General features: G+C 41.3%; 3 protein-coding genes across 3 annotated transcripts; 1 reads left to right on the top strand and 2 right to left on the bottom strand.

Moving 5' to 3' along the window:
• Positions 1–3,992, bottom strand: zgc:162944 (uncharacterized protein LOC569993 homolog). The gene is made up of 4 exons (XM_040005821.1): positions 3,745–3,992; positions 1,757–1,928; positions 1,404–1,602; positions 1–472 (listed from the first exon to the last, which is right to left on the bottom strand). Exons 1-4 carry the CDS (start codon positions 3,937–3,939, stop codon positions 277–279), a joined length of 762 nt encoding a protein of 253 aa, XP_039861755.1. The 5' UTR covers positions 3,940–3,992; the 3' UTR covers positions 1–276.
• A 305-nt stretch (positions 3,993–4,297) lies between these two features.
• cln5 (CLN5 intracellular trafficking protein) lies at positions 4,298–11,002 on the top strand. The gene is made up of 4 exons (XM_040005819.1): positions 4,298–4,497; positions 5,712–5,886; positions 6,135–6,360; positions 6,812–11,002. Exons 1-4 carry the CDS (start codon positions 4,394–4,396, stop codon positions 7,297–7,299), a joined length of 993 nt encoding a protein of 330 aa, XP_039861753.1. The 5' UTR covers positions 4,298–4,393; the 3' UTR covers positions 7,300–11,002.
• fbxl3a (F-box and leucine-rich repeat protein 3a) lies at positions 9,913–17,782 on the bottom strand. The gene is made up of 5 exons (XM_040005803.1): positions 17,498–17,782; positions 16,342–16,720; positions 16,093–16,215; positions 14,540–14,711; positions 9,913–13,427 (listed from the first exon to the last, which is right to left on the bottom strand). The coding sequence occupies exons 2-5, from the start codon at positions 16,717–16,719 to the stop codon at positions 12,787–12,789; spliced, it is 1,314 nt and encodes a 437-aa protein (XP_039861737.1). The 5' UTR covers position 16,720; positions 17,498–17,782; the 3' UTR covers positions 9,913–12,786.
• Positions 17,783–18,836: the final 1,054 nt, after the last annotated feature.

The raw sequence follows: 18,836 nt of genomic DNA, 5'->3' as shown, positions 1-18,836 counted from the left end.
CTTTTTTCTTGTATTCGTTTATTTATTTATTTGTTTCTGAGAACATTATCCTCACCTGCAGCTGATTCTCTAAAATGTGACAGATGTGGGGCGGAGCCACGACAGCAGCAGTAAAACTGACACGCAAACTCAAAAATTCAGCTCACAAGGAGCTCAGTTCTGCTACTCTAGATTATCTTTTAATCACTTCAACACCATTGTGCAACCAGCTCAGCAGGCATCTACCGCACAGCTTGCAAAAGTCTTTTCCTTGTTTCGACCTTCTACTGATTACACTCAGGCGAGTTTCAGGACGCCCTGGACCATCGATCCGATTCCATCAAATATCTCGTGGATCGGAGCGTTGCACATGAAGGCACAGGTGGTGACCAGCTTGTTCTTTTCGTCCAAGTGGCTCTCGCCGACGCCCTTGCTCACGTGCTTGCAGCCCAGCTGGTTGATGGCCGCTGCAGTGTCAGCGGTGTCTGGATACCTGAGAGGTGGGGGAGAAGAGGCACTACTTAATGTTTTGCTGCTCAAAGCCGATTTCTGCAAACATCTTAGGAACATTTGAGGTTTTGCTTTTAACAACAGGAAATTTATATTTATATGTTTTGGAGATGCATCAATTATGCCTGCAAACTGCATTTACAGAGGGACTTTCCACCTTAACATGGAAAGAACCCAACAGTTTTTGCTTCCTATTTACACAAACACACCAGTGATTGTCCTGTCAATCAAATATTTAGCATCCTGCACAGTGCACCAGTGGGTCTCACTCATTAACTACCTAATATCTAATCTGCCAATCACATTACAGCAACATTTAGGCATGTAGACACGGTCAAAGACTGTGTGTTGAAGAGCTAAATCACTCAAAACAGCCGATATTTTATAAGAAAGACCTTTGTTTACCCAGCACAAAGGGGAAAAATAACTAGCATCCAAATCAGATATCTACTGAAACACGCATTGGTTACTGGTATCAGCCACATTTATGTAAAAGCACACTTGCAAGAAGACATCGGCCAGATTAAATGTTTACATGGTACATTTTTTCTTCCTATTCTGTTAATTTTTTAAAATAATTTTATAATATTATTTTGCCTGTAAACAAAATCATGATCTCAACTGATTGTTGGCTTTGACATCTGTGAACCGATCAATTGGTCCAAGTGTCAGTCAGCCACCACTCTGACAAAGACGGATCCTCTCCTAAGTCCTTTTTAATCTAACACTGTAATCAAATTAATTTGTCATGGAAACAGGAAGAAATTGTGCAACAGGACAGGCAGAGTGGCTGTAAACAAGCCCACGCCCAGCACATGGTAGTCTCTGGAAACAACTGTTTGCACACAACAATTGCAACATTTAAAAGTCCAAATTTAGAACGCAAACAAGGAAGTCCATGTTGCATTTCTCACTTGTCGTCCTTTTCGATGCCGACGGTGACCTCGCACCCGGGGATCACTTTGGCAGCCAGCACAGGTGAGATGCAGCAGAGGCCGATGGGTTTGCCTTCGCTGTGGAACGCCTGCAGAGCAGCCTTGACCTCGTCATTTACAGAGCAGTCCTTGCCCTGCACTGCCCACGTACAGAGATTCTTCGCAGCTCCAAAGCCGCCTGTAAAACACCAAAAATGAGGAAGAGGTGTGATTAATGTCTGGATGTACATAAGCCAGAAATACAAACTTCAGTTTCGACCTTACTCAGACCTTCCCAACATCTTTTTTCTGTAGGCTTCGATTGTACCAGCGAAATACATATGAACACAAACCTGGGAAAATAACAGCGTCGTGCTCTTTCACGCTGAGCTTAGACAGATCCTGGATGTTTCCACGGGCCAGCCTTGCGCTCTCCACCAGCACATTCCTCTTTTCCTGAGAAGGCGCACCTTTCAGGTGATCTACCACATGCATCTGGTCAATATTGGGTGCGAACATGTTCACCTGGAGGTGATAAAAGCAGCAGAGACGAGTTCAAAAACAAAAAAACAAAACAAAAAAAAAAAAGCACACCAGGCAACTAATAATGATTGTTAACATCACAAATCTTGAAGCTAACTCAACAGAACTTCTGTCAGAGCAGCATTTCAAAACCTAAGAATATCTGCATTTCGCAACACTTTCCCTGACTCATAGTGGACCTTTGACTGATGACTACTCTTGTAAGCTTGAGACATGTGTCTGGGTCATTCCATGTTAATTCCTGAAAATGAAACTTTGTAAGAGGAATTTGAGAAAATTTCCAGTCCCAACTGTCATTTCTGTCCTTGAGGGAAAAAGAGAAATCTTTCACGGGATGAAGGCAGCTCTGTTTTTAAACATTTATCTACCATTGTTGTTGTGAGGGGTTAGCTAGGTCCTTAAATATGTAGGGTAAATATGAGGTATGGACTCTAAGGAGTGCAATTTGTAACAAGGTAGCAACATGTGCAGTAATAAGACATGTTGCATAATTGAGAAATTCTCTTACACCAATCAAAGTAGTAATAACAATAATACAGTGATATTAATAGTTGTAACCACTTAGTATTACTAAACTGAAGTCCTAACACACGAGGGAAGAAAGTGTTTCAATGCATGTCTTATAGAGGGTTACCTGAAGTATGTGTGCTTTTCTGTTACTGGTGGCTCTTTGAAGAGCACCAAACCTTTTAATAGGCAGGACAAAAATTTCTGTTATGAGATATGCCTGACCAGTTGCTTTGGTGACTGATTAGTCCAGCTGGAGGGTTACGATTGGTTATATTACTAACAGAAATTAAGAAACGCCTCAAGCCTCAAAACTAAAAGAAGTCTCATTAAAACATAAATAAAATTAAAATCCCATCATGGTCAGCTTGCACCTCTACATGCAGAGCGCTATATAGACACCAGGTGGATGCTTCCACTCAGAGGCTCTAAGTTATTGTGATAAGTTTTTGAATTAATTTCCTCAGAGTGCTCCAGCCAAAACTGCAACACTTATAAAAAGATTTAACTGCACACATAGGTAGAGTTGAAAGGCCTTCACATTTCACTGAAGCTACCCATCAGCAGCTCAGACAGGACCATATACTGATCAAACTGGCTGCCTCAGGGACCCTTTCAAACGTCCAGATAATGAAAGAGTTGCCTTATAAGAAACAACCAATTAAACTCAGATGAGGCATCCTTCCTGCTTAACCAGTGAAGGCTGTTATCGGCTATAAAACATATCAGTACTGGTGCATTTGTCAAATATGAAAACTTCATTTCTCTGGGAATAATGGAAAAAATGATGGTGTCAGCAGCAAAAATCTTGTTATGTCAGGACACAGTTTGTTCAGCAGAGTGCAGCATTTTCCCTCAGCAATTACTCTAAAAGACCCACGACAGCTTGAAACATTTGCTACACAAATAATAGCACACCATACTTACTGGTAAAAACAAAAAAAATGGCGGACCAGATAAGCTTTACTAAGAGTTGGGTGTTTTTTTTCTTGGGGGGCAGATAACTGTTGAGGTTAAGGAACTTTAAATACTTCGGTGCATTTCAGTCGTTTATTATTCAGCAGTTTGCACAAAACATTCTGCGAGGCTGTTCGTGTCACTGTGCGCAGTCTGGTTAACAGGTAGAGGTCAAAGGACGCTCACGGGTCGGACTGCAAATAAAAAGTGCAAAAATCGTAGAAACTGCCCAGCACGGAGCAGTGTAAGCGGACATACTGGAAGCTAATGAACATTTCTGATGTGGTGTTCCCTCCAGGGGCAGCGGCAGATAAAATCAGCGTGTCACACTTACAGTCGCACCCCCTCTGCTCAGATGGACCAAAACAGCGGAGGCCTCGTGGATCTCGCTGCCGTCATAGACGCCGCAGCCCGCCAGCACCACAGCCACGCGTTTGCCCATCTGCGCTGAATAATAACTGCTGCTCACGGTCTGGAGGGTCCTAGCTGTCAGTAAGTTACGACCACAGTGCTGCAGAAGACTGAGCATGGCGGACTGTCAGCGGACAAAACGCCCCCGGATGCCGCTTCTTCTTCTGCGCTTTAAAAAATAGTTTGACGCGCCCTCTTACGCCATCGTGTGTCCTCACCTGAGCACTACAGCTTTTTAATAATTGAGTAATACTTAGATTGAACTGCTAAAACTGTGTTTTAAATATAAAGGTTACAAATATTTTGGTAAATATTGTAAAAAAAAAAAAACATGACTCAAAAAACATGTTTTAGAAAGGTTTTTAGCTAAATGTGGAAAAATTGCCATTAATTTCAGCATGTTTCAGTTTAAAAACGGCGCCCCATATTCTTGTCTGGTGTGGTCATGTGATTTGGTATCATCAACAAAACCATGTGATCTGTAATGAGGAAGTTAGAGGCGGTGAGTCATGGGAAGATAGTCCTCTTCGTACCTGCTGTTTTTTTGGTGTTTGTGTTTTTACGGCCTTGACATGTTTCACACGGAGGTCGTTCTGGGATTCAAACTGCTCCTCTTTCTGCACGTCGTCGCTCAGTTCAGGATTAATGGACAGCAGAAGTGGCCCGTACCCTACAGGTATAAAGACCGCACACCTTTCCACGTTCACTCCGCTCTTTAGCGTTAAATCATGTGACAGATAATGAAGAAAACTGGAAAAGGCGATCAAATAAACCTCGTTTTCAATTACGAATGGTCGCTTAGTCCGTTTTGATCAGTACAAAGTTCACAACTTTTATGTTTTTTTCCTAGAAAGCGTGTCTATTCCGATGTTACACGTTCACTGACATGTTAAGAAGACTATTTGTGATTTTGTGTGTTCTTGTTGTCCCAATAAAGCCTTGTTTTAGACAGCAACCCGAGGAAGTATTCGTGGTACGTTCACGTGACTTAAAAATGTTGGAATCTGGAGTATCTCAGTTGTGCAGCAGAATTAGTGGAGTGGGTTTCATACATTTCCAAAAACGCGCCACAAAAATTTATGTAATGGCTCTGTGACCTTCTGTCATCAGCAGGCAGCAGTTCATCTAAAGTGGATGTGCCAGAAATTTTTGCTGCATTCCTGGCTGTTTCTACACTTTAACCTGCATTTGTGGATGGTATGGTGATACAGACATCCATTTCTGGAAGTGTTCTTGAGCCTGTGCAGTGATTTCCATGAAAGAATCATGCCTGTTTTTAATGCAGTGCTTCAGTATTGAGTTTTGACCTTGGTGTTTGTGCACAGAGATTTCTCCAGATTCTCCAAATCTTTGGATGATATTGTGTCTTGTTGATTGAAAGTTTGAATTTACACTAAGGAACATTATTCTGAAAATGTTCCCAATTTGTAGACACCTTGTTTTGGGGATTGGTGAACCTTTCCCCGTCTTTACTTTTCTCTACGAAGCTCTTTTTGACCCGATTATGTTACTGACTTGTTGCCATTTAACCTAATTAGCTGCAAAATGTTCTTCCAGCTGTTAACCTATTTTTCCAGCCTTTTGTTGCCCCCATCCCAATTTTTTTTCCTAAATTGGTACAGTCTTGTCAGTTACAACGTCTGATATACTTTCTAAGTTGTATTGTGAATACATTTTTTTTGAGGTTTGCAAATTATAACAATTTTATTTACATTTTAGTATAAATTAAAACGGAGTGTCACAGCTAGTTCATATTTGAGTTGAAATATTATCCTAAATAACATTATTTAGGATAATATGCTCATTTTTGTAGAGCAACATGAAGTAGATTTGGGCTCGCAGTGACTTTAACCTTGACCAACCATCTGACGTGTCTCATGTCACCCACAGGCGTTTCGATCGTCGGCCTGATGTGGACTCTTACTGTCAAGCTCTCTATCCGTTCTGCCCCACCGGAGACCCAGATGGACGGATTCCCTACATGAGAGACAGCGACACCATCTCGGTGTATCGGCTGCAGACTCCAGTGTGGGAATTCAAGTATGGAAGTTTGCTGGGAAAGTTTGTAAGTGTGTAATTTGAATTCTGAAATGTCTTTTTACAAGTCAGGGATAAAGCAAAAAGCACCAGGGCACATTGTTCTTTTCGTATTTAATATTTTATTCTCTAAAACAGAAGTGAAGAGGCCGCTGTGTTCTGGCTAATAAAAATAGTCCCTCTGTTAAAACAGAAGTGAAGCTGCAGCTACATTATACATAGAAACACACACACACACACACATAAAACCAGAGTATGTTTCTGTTCTCTTTACAGCACATCATGCATGATGCTGTTGGGTTCAGCAGTGCAGAGACAGGAGCCAACTACACCATGGAGTGGTACGAGCTGTTTCAGCTGGGCAACTGCACTTTTCCTCACCTCAGACAAGACGTGTACGCACCTTTCTGGTGCAACCAGGGAGCTGCCTGCTTCTTTGAAGGCATCGATGATTTACACTGGTCACAGAATGGCACCTTAGAGAAAATTGGAGTAATCACAGGTAAGACTTGACATCTGTGCACAGAGAAGCCGAGATAAAACTAGATATGTTACATCATCAGTGGATATGACTGGTGATAATGTGGATTTTACTACAAATATATCCTGCAGAGCATGACCCTGAAACAGCTTATTTTGCTTTTGTAGTTGTAAAACTACAAAATTTGTACTTTGTATTGAGTCAGATACACATCCAGGGTACTTGGTAATCATGAAAACTGTAGAAAGACAGCATGTTGAAACAGAAATTCTGCATTGACTGTTTCACTGGCTTCAGGAGGCCCTGGATAGCTTCCAAAACCCAAAACAGGCAGTTCTGGTTTTGTGACTGATAGCTTGTCTTGTCCAGGGAGAGCTAGAGCACATCCAAGAATTAAATGCCTCGAACATATAAAATGTTTTTTACACTCTTGTCTTCTTGGACTTGGACATGTTTTTCTTTAATTCTCCAGGGCAGCAGTTCAACGACATGGCCCGCTGGGTGCAGGAGGACAACGAGACTGGGATCTACTACGAGACGTGGGCAGTTCGGTCTGACCCCAGCCCCAACGCCACGGTGTGGTTCGAATCCTATGACTGTTCCCAGTTTGTCCACCGCACATACAGGAAGCTTACAGAGCTGGGAGCCAAACTATCCAGCCGATCACAGACCAACTACACCAAGATCTACCTGTACAGCGGAGAGCCCACGTACCTCGGCAATGACAGCGCCATTTTCGGACAGCCTGCTCTGAAAAATCTGGCATTGGACATCCGTAAATTTTACCACACATTTAGGCCACACCAGACATTCGCAGATGCCATGATCAGTCTGCTGGAGGCTTTTGAGACTGTCGTGTTGGAAAGGAGCTTCTACCTCTACTACAACTTTGAGTACTGGCATCTGCCAATGAAACCTCCATATGTGCGGATTACATATGAAGAAGTGCCTTTGCCTTAAAATCCCATTTGACTACTAATTTTTTATTTTATTGGTAAATATTATTAGCTGAAAGGCTAATGACAACAATATTAACATAAACTTCAATGAATGGTTAATTTTTTTTATTCTATTTGGAAATGGCAGTCAAGAAAAAACGTTTCAACTAAGTTGTCACATGACTATGAAGTCCTTCAAAAGCTAAATACACCCCACGATTCAGTGGCTTGCAGAAGTAACTAGTCATTGTTTTCTATATGACTTACATATACGTTACATTACTGCATCATTACATTATTCATCAGTGCACAACCTTCCTAAGGTCCTGCGTAGCCTTTTAATCAGCTTGATGTCTGAACTGTGGCTCGGTCATAATAACAATAACAACAAAAATTCAGCTATTTTGTTGTAGACTTGCTGCTGTGCTTGAGATCTCTGTCCACTTGGAGTATGCAATTTCAGCCAAGCTTTAGCTTATATTCTAGTCAGATGGCCTCACATTTGTCACTAGAATACTTTAGTATACAGAGTTCATGGTTGGCTCAGTGACTGCAAGGTCCTCAGGTACTGTGGCTGCAAAACAAGCCCAAATCATCACCCCTCCACCACCGTGCTTGACAGCTGGTATGAAAGATTTATGCTGATAACATGGTGCTGTGCATTATGGCCGCTTTGGTCTTATCTGTCCAAAGGACATTGTTGCAGAACTCCTGTGGTTTGTTCTGATGCAACTTTGCAAAGCTAAGTCATGCTGTCATATTCTTTTTAGAAAGAAGAGCTGCTCACACTTGCTGATGTTAATCAGTTAATCAAGTGCATTTGATTAGCATCACCTAGCTGCTACTTAATTCCTATGGAAGCATTCAGGGTGTACTTAGTTTTTTGGAGGACCTGAGTCCTGTGAAAAGTTTCCACACAACTGTAGCTGTTCGAAAGGTTTCAATCAAGGATAAAACCTCACTTTCTTCAAGAGAAAATAGATTTCAATTCAGTATTTCTCACCAAGGAGCATTATGTACAGATCTGCTGAGTGCATTTCCTGCTTCATAACATTCTGTGTTTGTAATACCAGTTTAAAAGGTTTAAAAAAAAAAAAAAAAAAAAAAAAAAAAAAGCACTTCTGGGCCTGTATCCCTAAAGAATCTTTGTGCAAAAAGTGGCTCCTAGCGGCCAAATTCTAAGAAAATTCTCAGAGTCATGACGTTTTCTTAGAATTTCCCCTAAAAGTGACACGACAATCCCAGTTAATATAAAAGCTATTCCTCAAGATTCCTAGCGCTTAAAAGGGCTCCTAAGGCGAGATCTGCTAAGAGCAGGGAAGAGGACTTTTAGTGGCTTAGGAGTTCCCCTAAGCAGCTGCACAAAATGGCCAACAGAAGAGGCAGGAGAGATGTCCTGCAAACACTGGATGACAGGGAATTATTGAGATGCTACAGATTGGATCGTGCAGGAATCATGTTTGTGGTGGATCTCCTTAGAGATGCAATTACTTCACCAACTTGACGCCACAACGCTATTACACCGGAGACGAAAGTAATCACAACCCTGAGGTATTTGGCAACCGGGAAAATGCAACAATGCAGCAGTGATGACTTGGGTCTGCAATCACAGACATTGCTAAAAGCTGAGCCGTGTTACCCTCGTTAAGACCACACTGGACTTGTAACGTTGTGATTTCTACTTCATTAAGGACAGCCTCTTGAGATAGGCCATCTTGTTTTCAACGGGGTCCATATGGGAGTGAAAGTACAAAATATGCCAGCTAGGATATTAATATGAGCAAATAAGACACAAATCATTATTTGAACAGGGTGTAATGAGTTTAAGTTTTCACATATTTTAGATTCTAATGGCTATAACCCCTACAGCTTACTATTCATTTTCCAGATATTTTCTTGAATGTGAAATATTATTTACAATTACAGTCAGCATAAGATTAGAGTGTATAATATGTTTATTGATTTGAGGGTACATCCTTTGCTCATTATCACCAAAAGCTCATTTCCATCAAACTTGTAGGATCAACCAATCACGGCTTTTGAAATGATGACTCATACCTAGCAACGGGGTCAACCACACCTCCTCACTAAGATAGGATTTTCCATCCATTCCTTGCTCAGAGTTCACTGAAAATGTTCTGGAATCACTTCTAAGCTAAAACTCCTGGCAAGGAATTTTTAGGTTAAGTTAGGAGCTCTCTGAGAGGATTCTCAGACTCTTTAGGGATACGGGCCCTGGACTTTCCAGTGTTTAAATGTTCGGAAACATTTAGCAGGACTTTTCCTGGCCGAGAAGTGGCGTTTGTGGGTTGACTACATGTTTAAGTGCGATCAGTCCACACACAGTAAAAGCAGGGATTCTGGGTTAGCTTATTTGACAGAAATCTGCATTTTCCTGTTATTTTTGGACATATGATGACCAAAAAGAGACTTCTTGGTAAATAAAGATGCATGTACAACCCCACCCCTTTACTTCATTTCTTCTTGTTATGTAAGAAATAATAATTTAAGAAAACTGTTCATAATTTTCTCATCTCAAATGCATCCCATTTTTATAACGGAGTTCTTTTATGGAGTTCAACTATGTGTGCCTTCGGTTAATAAAGAAAAATAATTACATGAAAGTTGCACAGAGTACATTCACAAATTTTTATTACAGTGTGAGATCACATGTCCAAAACAATTTTAATTTCAAGACAGGTGACCAGTAAAGCAAAGCTTTTGTCATACAGAAGCAAAACTAGAGGAAAGTGTTTAACACCTGTTAACTCCCAAATAAAGTTCAAATAATAATTACTGACAATCATTTGTGACAAAATTTAAATAATGCTCTCTCTCGGTCAGCATTTACCATGTGAAGCTTTTTTTTTCCCCCAGCCGAATATTCCAATAAAAGCAAATACAGACAAGCTCTCAGTGAAAACAGGCTTCACGTTAGGGCCACTGTTTAATGCACTGCACACATTTTCAAATAAAATAACCAGGAGATGTGTTACTGTACCCTTCAGATGCTATTGTACATGAGCAAAGATATCCACTTCTTCAGTGATGAGAAACAAATACTGTGAAGAGGCTATATTCATTCAATAACACTAAGAAGCACCTCTTGCAACAAGTCTCTCAGTTATTGTATATGAAATAAAACTTGAGTAAAAAGGAATGAAATCTGGCAGAAATAAACTACATTTTTATTGACATGCAGTGCTGCCTTAAGGTTTGTCCACTACCAAAAACCTTTAAATATTTAATATGTATACGCCATAAATGCATACTCTTTTTCTCCATCTTCCTCCCATTACCCCAAGCAGTTGTGTGGCAGATGACCGCCCCTCCCTGAGCCTGGTTTCTTCCTGTTAAAAGGGAGTTTTTCATTCTCACTGTCACCAAGTGCTCGCTCATAGGGCGTCATGTGATTGTTGGGGTTTTCTCTCTATTACTATAGTTTTACCTTGAAATATAAAGCACTTCAAGGCAACTGTTTTTGTGTGTTTTGTTAAAAACGCACACACAAAAACAGGGTCTTCTTCCACTACATTAAAGGAAAAAAGTAATAAAATCCCTCCAAGGATCGAGAGTTTGTGGTAGTGGACTCAAAACATTAGGACCACCTGTATCCAACAAAACCACGGCGACAATAGGTGGAAGCTAAACCCAGCTAAACAAAGAAAAATACCACTGCTGGTTGCTTTTGTTTAACTGAAAAACTGAAATTCATTAAAAAAAAAGCATAATCCCTATTAATCAATTACACAGTTTTTAACTTCTCTAGTGGCTATAGTATGAAAAAGATCCATCTAGTAAAGGATAACTTGCACTCTGGTTTTATAAAAGACAAGCCATCAGTTAAAGAAACTTCAAACCCTGACAGAGGGTGAAATAAAGAAATACATTTCTACTCATAATAATCAAACACACAGCGTTTTTATATACAGATGCATTTGACTTCCTTCTTAAAGGAAAAAAACAAAACTGTTTCACTCATCTGACTTGCCAAACCTCTTGACTGAAATGAATGGATGTTTGGAACACAAGAAAAATCTGCAGACAGTGTTTATAATGGGTGAATACTGCTTCCTCTCATGTATACAAGATAGCATGATGAAGAAACAAATGTGGACTAATTGGAAGGGCAGATATCCACAACAGAGAACCAGGGTTTAGAGCTTGAACAGGCAAATGGCAGAAGATACAAATGAAACCTACATAAAAAATATTTTCATTTTAATGCATCTGAGAAACACAAAAGGGTTGGATTTGCATTTCCAGCATGCACTGTAAGCCAACAGCCATACAGACTAGTCTACTGAATCATTACAAATTAATCTGAGCGTGAAGAACTGAGACCGCTGATCTCTACCCTCCAAATTCAGACATTTCTGTGCACTATTTACATAGAATTATTTGATTGTTTTAATTAGAGCTTTACAACTTCAATATGCAGCACTTGGGGATTTGACTCAACAAAGCCCCAGTACAGTATAAATAATCATCATATTTGGTCTCAAGGACCAGGTGTATTCCATCTATCATTTGGTATTCATCTAAGGTGCTTAAGAAATCTAAAACTGTACATAAACCTTTTTCCAAAATGAATAAAATCATTTGTCAGGCCAATTTGTGTTTGATGCAGGGGGAGAAAAAAACCTCAAAATATAACTTTGAGAAAAAATAAAAATCAATGACATCAATCAACACTCTACACCTTCACGTCACAATTTAGACACCCACCCCACCCCACACCCACACACACACACACACTTCTTTTTCTCTCCGCCATCTTCCATTTGTTCAACAGTCGTGGTTTGTGAGACACGACTGGAGCTCCCCAGGCGAGGAGGACAAACAACACAACCACTGTTCTTTAAATTAGGTTAAAATGAGGTGTAGGACCCAGCTACTCTTCTGCAAAATTCAGCCACACATGACAAATACACCTTCTGTCACATCCTATGTACAGATAACCATGCGGTCAATGCCATATTGTATTACAGAGTGCAGAGCTGCTATCTCACACCGGATTTATGTAGGCCAAGTGGTAGCGTAACAACATGCAATTGTGCACCTAATTGTCCCAATTTACTGCTCAATGTTGGAAAACATGTAAACACCCACCCGCACATTCACACATAAATGCACATACTCACACACCCCTCTCACAACACAGATTATCATACCCAGCCTATAATGTACATATAACTCCATTTGCAGTTATAAAAACATTGCTTTTTAGTTAAATTTCCTCTTCTGTGGGTCGAAGCCAGCTTGCTGAATTCCATCTACGGATTAAGCCGAGCAGGAATTCTGTGGCATTTCCATGATAATGTGATAACATTGTGTTGTTGTCGAGTGCCACATTACATCCCTGCACTGCTAACGAGAGTTCAGCAAGTTCATGCTCTCCATGCTGTCATCGAGCTTCCCAGCTGAGGCTTTTCAACGCAACATGGAGGCAATGATTGTTCCGCACCACAAACCCGACATACTGAACTCTGAGCACAGGCTTCACTCTCTACCAGGTCGGCATCATGTCTGGGAACCAGACCCGGCCCAGGTGCTTCGACACCTCCCAGTGAATCTCATCCAGGGAGTATTTATGATCTGGAATCAGTACCTCCTCCATGATGGACAGCTGGGACAGTCGGCGGCCGCACATTTTGACGAACTCCACAAACGCGCTGCAGGACACTTCGCACTCACCCAGGCCGATGGCTGACAGCTGGGTACAGTGTTTGGCGATACGGATCAGCTCCTCATCCAGAGGACGCAGGCCGTTGGCGCACACGACCAGCTCCACCAAACGAGGGCAGTGGAGGCCCACTCGGCCCAGGACCTCTTTGCTCACTGAGCGCCCGAAGTAAAGGTGTGTGACCGGGATTTCCTCATTAAAGAAGGGGCCAAACTCGTCCTCATAGAGGAAGAAGTACATGACCAGGTTAAATTTGGGCGAGTGCCGCATCATAGCGTCCCAGCTGCTCTTCTTGATGGTGTGGAAGTGCTGCCCGGGGTTTTCGCTCACCACATCAATTCGCAAGTGTTCCAGGTGGACGTGCTTCTCAGAGGAGAGCGCCAGCAGGAGTTCATCACTCAGGAGGTGGTAGTTTAGCGCTAGCTCTCGGAGCCCGTGACACTGGTCTGCCACACACAGGATTCCTAAAAGCACAGGCAGATCGTTTCAATTAATGCGACCAATTCTCAAATCATGTTTTCACTTTCAAAGAACAGGTTGACTGCATCCCCCTGACAAGTTGCAGTTTAATCAGCAATCATATTAGCTCAGAATTTCAGGAAAAGGGGATTTCTCTCATATAATCCCAGATGGTCCCTCATCAGACCTACAAATTGAAGGATGGTCTAAATGTACTGAGTCATTGAGGTTAAAAGTTAGTCTCCCACTACCAGTTTTACAGACATATAGTTTTTACTCTTCTCAGGTTTTTTTAAATAAATAAAGTTCAGCTATCAACTCATCAGTTATGTCAAAACCTAAACAATTTATCTCTCTGAATAAAGTTCTGTGTGATTTTTCAATCAATGCAGCGTGAAGTATAAAAGTCTTGAGCCACCTCTCGTTTTTTTATACCTTCCTCAAAAATGTAAAATATGTGCAGCAGTTTATTCAAACATTGACGCATAAATGGAAACGCCACACATAAGGCAAATACAGAGTCTGTGCAACAATAAAGGTGATCAACTTTGGTATGATCGCTTTTATTCTTCAACACAGCCTGAACTCTGTTATGCAAACTTTCCTGAAGTAGCCTTCAGCAATAGTTATCCAGGATTCTTGAAGGACATGCTAATTGTTATGTTTGGATGTCGGCTGCCTTTAATGCTGTGGGATCATCTCAACAGAACACTATGTAAAGATGTGTTTCAACAGCTGAGAAGGCCAATCAATGATTGATGGTTTTTCTATCCAGGCATGTTATGTACACAAGATATAGTCATCCTTTGAGTTAGGCGCCTTTTTATGCTTGAGATGATTCATAGGTCAATGTTATAAACAAAAACATTACTTGGAAAACGTTCAGGTACAAGGACTGTAAAGCAGCCAATGTCTGAAGAAAAACTTTGAAAAGACCTTCAGAAGGTCTGACGAACTACTGATAATGCCCCCCCCCCAATGACACCCAAATTCTGTCTTTCTTTTAAGCAAAACAAAGCAATGAGTGGTGGCTCAAGACTTTTGCACAGCACTATACTCATTTTCCATTCATGCTGGAAGTAGAAAATAAATAAAAACACATGCACTTAGGCTGTACCTGCAGGAGAGACGTGAGGGCAGCTGCTCATTTTCAGCAGTTTCAGGGTGTCGCTGTTGTTGGCCACCAGCACCTTCAGAGATGGATCATCAACTGGCGTGTCGTCAATCTTCAGCGAAGACAACGATTTGGAGTTGACGAACACCACGGTCAGGGCGGAGATGAAGTGAGACTGTGGAAGGACAAACATGACACATTGAATTGTAACGATCTTTAAACCTGACTGACGTCTTCGAAATGTCAGATTTAATCAACTGTGTCTGGAATGATCTTTTACCCAAACATAATCTGTCCCACTAACATACAGTTTTTTGGTGGGCCTGGTACGTCAGGCAGACCTCTGTCATGGCTCACACACCACTATTTGTAATTACTGAGACAACCTTAAACTTAAGAATCTGCTACATATAACAATACAAACACAATCTGCAATCTGAGTACAGTAAGAAACCCTAATGTAATCACAATTAGTGGGTTAAGATTACATACAAATTTAATTTGTAGATTTAATCTGTAGACAAGGTAAACAAATTTGAAATAAAGAAATGCGAGGGTGTGTTCATTTGTGTCTACTGCATGGGTGGACCTCTGAATTAATCTTAAGCTTTGGTGCTGCAGACAGCTAGACTGCATACATCTGTATTACAAACTGAGGACAAGGAAATGGGGAAACCTTTTTGTGCAAAGCATTGGAAGGGTGTCTATTTGACTTTATGGTACATATTATAATAGCAAAAAAGTATTTATGATGAAAATGATGTAATATGTTATTATTTTCCAAAATGTGGAAAAAACAAGTCTTTGTTTTTTTGCATTCAGCTTTCTTTTGGTTCAAATGCTTCAAACAAATGTCCCCTCTGACAGAATGTGAGTAATAATGGCAATTTTGAGAAGATTTTATTATGCCAAAAGGTGTTTTCGCAACTTGGCAACTAGCACCGCATTGTGAGAAAATCCAAGAACAACACGTCCTCTAATATTTATCCACAGTCACACAAAAAGCAGCACAGGCTGTGAGAGGCTTATGCTGTCTTTAAAACAGAAGCTAAAAAGAGCACACCCTGGTGAACGAGTGAGGCCGTTTGCACGTTTCAAGTTCTATGACGTCATCACAGGTTCTTAAACAGCTTTTGAATGTCACAAAGATCTCAAGAGTTCATAAACAAGTGATTTTTTTTCTACTTTAATTAACCTAAAAGTTCTTAAACTTGATTTTGAAATATACAAAAGAATTCAACTAAGATTGTTAAAAACTGGCTCAGGAACTCAAAGGTTTTAAAATGCGAACTGTGACAACAGTGGGTGTGTCAGTTTCTACAAATAGCAGAACGTGCAGCAGGTTCCAATCCTTGATAAAACAAACACACCAAAAAAAGAAACGTCCAGCCCTTAGACTAGTTTGCTCAATGACATCTAGAGTGTCATTTGCCATGCATAAGAATGCTGCTTTTGAGACCCAATCTCAGATAAGATGAGACTGTGGATTTTGCTTACAAATCTAAAGAGCAGGACACTGTAAAGACCCAGACTCCTCATGATTGTGTTAATTATACCTTTGGAACCTCCATGAAACTGGGCCTGGCTGTAGAGATGAGGCCCAAGGTCTTCAGTGAGCAGTTCACCAACTGTGAAAGAATGTCACAAGCCGCCTCTGCAGACTCCATACTACTGTCAACCTGATAAGAACAAGGAAAAGATTGCATATCACTCGAAAAACATCCAAGAAACATTTTTAAACCGAAGCTGCTTATGAACGTTTGAACCCAGAATGAGGACACACACGTTTACACAGACATTTTTACCTTGAAGCTGACATACTGCAGGTGATCGGAGTGCCTCTTTATGATCTGTTTAATAAGATCTGGATGTGTGGCTTTTAGGTAAGAGCTGGCTGGCTGGTTGAGCTCAAACTCAAAGCATCTCCACAGCTCAGGCATGTGGAAGGCTTGGTTCCACCCACGGCACACCTGGGAGGCATAAGCCCGGTCCAGCAGTGGCAGGTACTGGAAGATATGCAGCAGGAGCTCCTGAGGCAGCCGTGCCCAGTTACAGTCCAGCGACTCAGCCACATCTGGCTCCGAATCCTCGCTCAACTGATTTCGCACCTTCTTGCAAACCTCCGCTGGACTCTCACAGGAGGAGTCATCGCTTCCCTCCTCTCCTCCTTTCATCCGTTTCATCTTTTACAAAATAAAATGTACTGATTAATAAATCTACACATGCCCATTACTTTAGAAACGTGTGCCAATTTTCTGAAAGGTGTCTAATCAAGGACGTCACGAATCAATAAGCTCTAGCTGCAGCCCTGCACTAACAGGTGCAGATTAAATGTGCATGTTTATCACTGACGCACTCTGCAAAATAATTAAAACATTCCTAGCAGCTACCATATTGTGCAGATGGTGAGTCTGCAGACATTCCAGCTTTTTAAAAAAATCTCAGTCCGTTTTCATCCCCTCATGTTTGTGTTTCTCTGAATAATCATCATTTTTCCAAAGTACAACAATTAAAGCCTTTAACTGTTGGATTTGTACCGCGCGTTAACTCTCACACTAAAGTTGCACCGCATGTGACACTGCATATTTCACAGGAAACGTGACTGAGGTGACGTTACAAACACAGCCACACAACCGTACTTAGGGAAAAATAAACAAACGTTATTGGGCTTGTCAGTGCTATAGTTACAATGAACGCACACAAATGCAAAAAAAAAAAAAAAGTGGCTCGTAAAGTTAGCAAGCTAATAGGGGAGTAAATGCAACCGCTAACCAAGTTAACGATTGCTTATTTATTAACGTAAAAGTGTGTTACAAGCTAACAGAGCGACTTAGCTAACTGGTGCTGCAAATTCACTTGATTCGCTGCAAATATATCAAACCCCACTATACTCACTGGTCATTCATACCAAGTTCTATTAACATTCATTATTTATTTACTAGTGACTACAGTGGCTCTTACCTTGTTGTTTACACACAGCTAGCTTGCTAGCTGTTAGCTAGAAAATCCGACAACTGACTCGACTCTTCAGCCCGGGCCGACGCTGGTAAAGTTCATCAGCAGCAGCCAGGTAACACGCATCGGAGCACGATAAGAGAGCCGTCGGGAAAACGAGAACGAGCGAGAAATGTTTTCAATGAAGAAACACACACCTCCGCTCGGCTGACCTAATTCCTTCGCGGGAGTTACAGAGCGCCCCCCTTCTCCGCCAAACCCGAAATGGCGAAATGTTGTCGTGACAGCAGCGGTGCATTATGGGATACATAATGCAAAATGGCTGTTGGTAAAGATCGTCTCCGTTTGAGTGATAACTCACCCGAATCCTAATAAAATAAAATCGTATACATTTCCTGTTGGGAGCCTTCATAACGCAATGATTATTTCTAGAGAGCAACAAAATATAATACTGCTTGTTTGAGAAGATTGTTTTTGAATACAATAATACTGTTCCAGAGAGAGAGGTCGACATAAACTACAACTAAAATAACAAAATCCATCTAAAATGCACGATGATAGTGACAAAGTGGTGAGGTGGGGTTTGCTGATCCCCTTCTTGTTGGCAATGGTGATAGGTTAACCAGAGACTGATGTTTAGGGAACAGGTGGAAGAGAGCCCTGAGGTGGAGGTATGCTCTGGAGGGAAGAGGGGGTGAAAGCTAGTAGAAGACTACAGATTGCATGCGTGTTAATAAGAGGGAGAGGAGAAACAGTGGAGCTAGCAAGAAGAGGATTTTAAATGCCTGTGTCCAACCATCCAAAGCAATGGCCAGTGCACAAAAGAGGTGAAGAAGAGAGGGCAGGCAGGGCGGATAACTGCAAAGGGAATGTTTACAAGATGGTTTGGACTTGCTGATATTAACAAAAAGACAGGAGGTTGAGGTGAAAGAGACGCTTAGATTTTCACTTCATTAGAAATGAGTATGTCAGAGGGACAGCTCAGCTGGAGACGTGTAGTGAAGCAATATATCCACAATTCCTTCTTGGAGAGTGGATATATTGGACAAAGGAGGTTGAAAATGGAGCTGCCAGACAGGAGGAAAAGAGGAAGACCAAAGAAAAGTTTCAGTCTGGTCAGAGTATAGCCCTGCACACAGCAGAATTCATCCTGCTACTGCTGTCAGCAATAAACACCAGGGACGCCATACTGAGAGGAGCTCTGCAACAGACCTGCAACCTATGCATGGTGCCAGTCTCTTACTCATCTTCCAGCAGTGCACAGACTTGCATGCACCTTTTTACTGCACATGTGCCCAAGAAACTTCAACAGGATAAAATAAGAAAAAGTTAGTGTGCTTCATTA

The sequence above is a fragment of the Simochromis diagramma genome, unplaced genomic scaffold, assembly GCF_900408965.1.
Source record: "Simochromis diagramma unplaced genomic scaffold, fSimDia1.1 OVJJ01000501.1, whole genome shotgun sequence".
NCBI lineage: Eukaryota > Metazoa > Chordata > Actinopteri > Cichliformes > Cichlidae > Simochromis > Simochromis diagramma.
The sequence above is the reverse complement of the archived record's forward strand: the minus strand, read 5'-3'. Positions and strand labels throughout refer to the sequence as shown.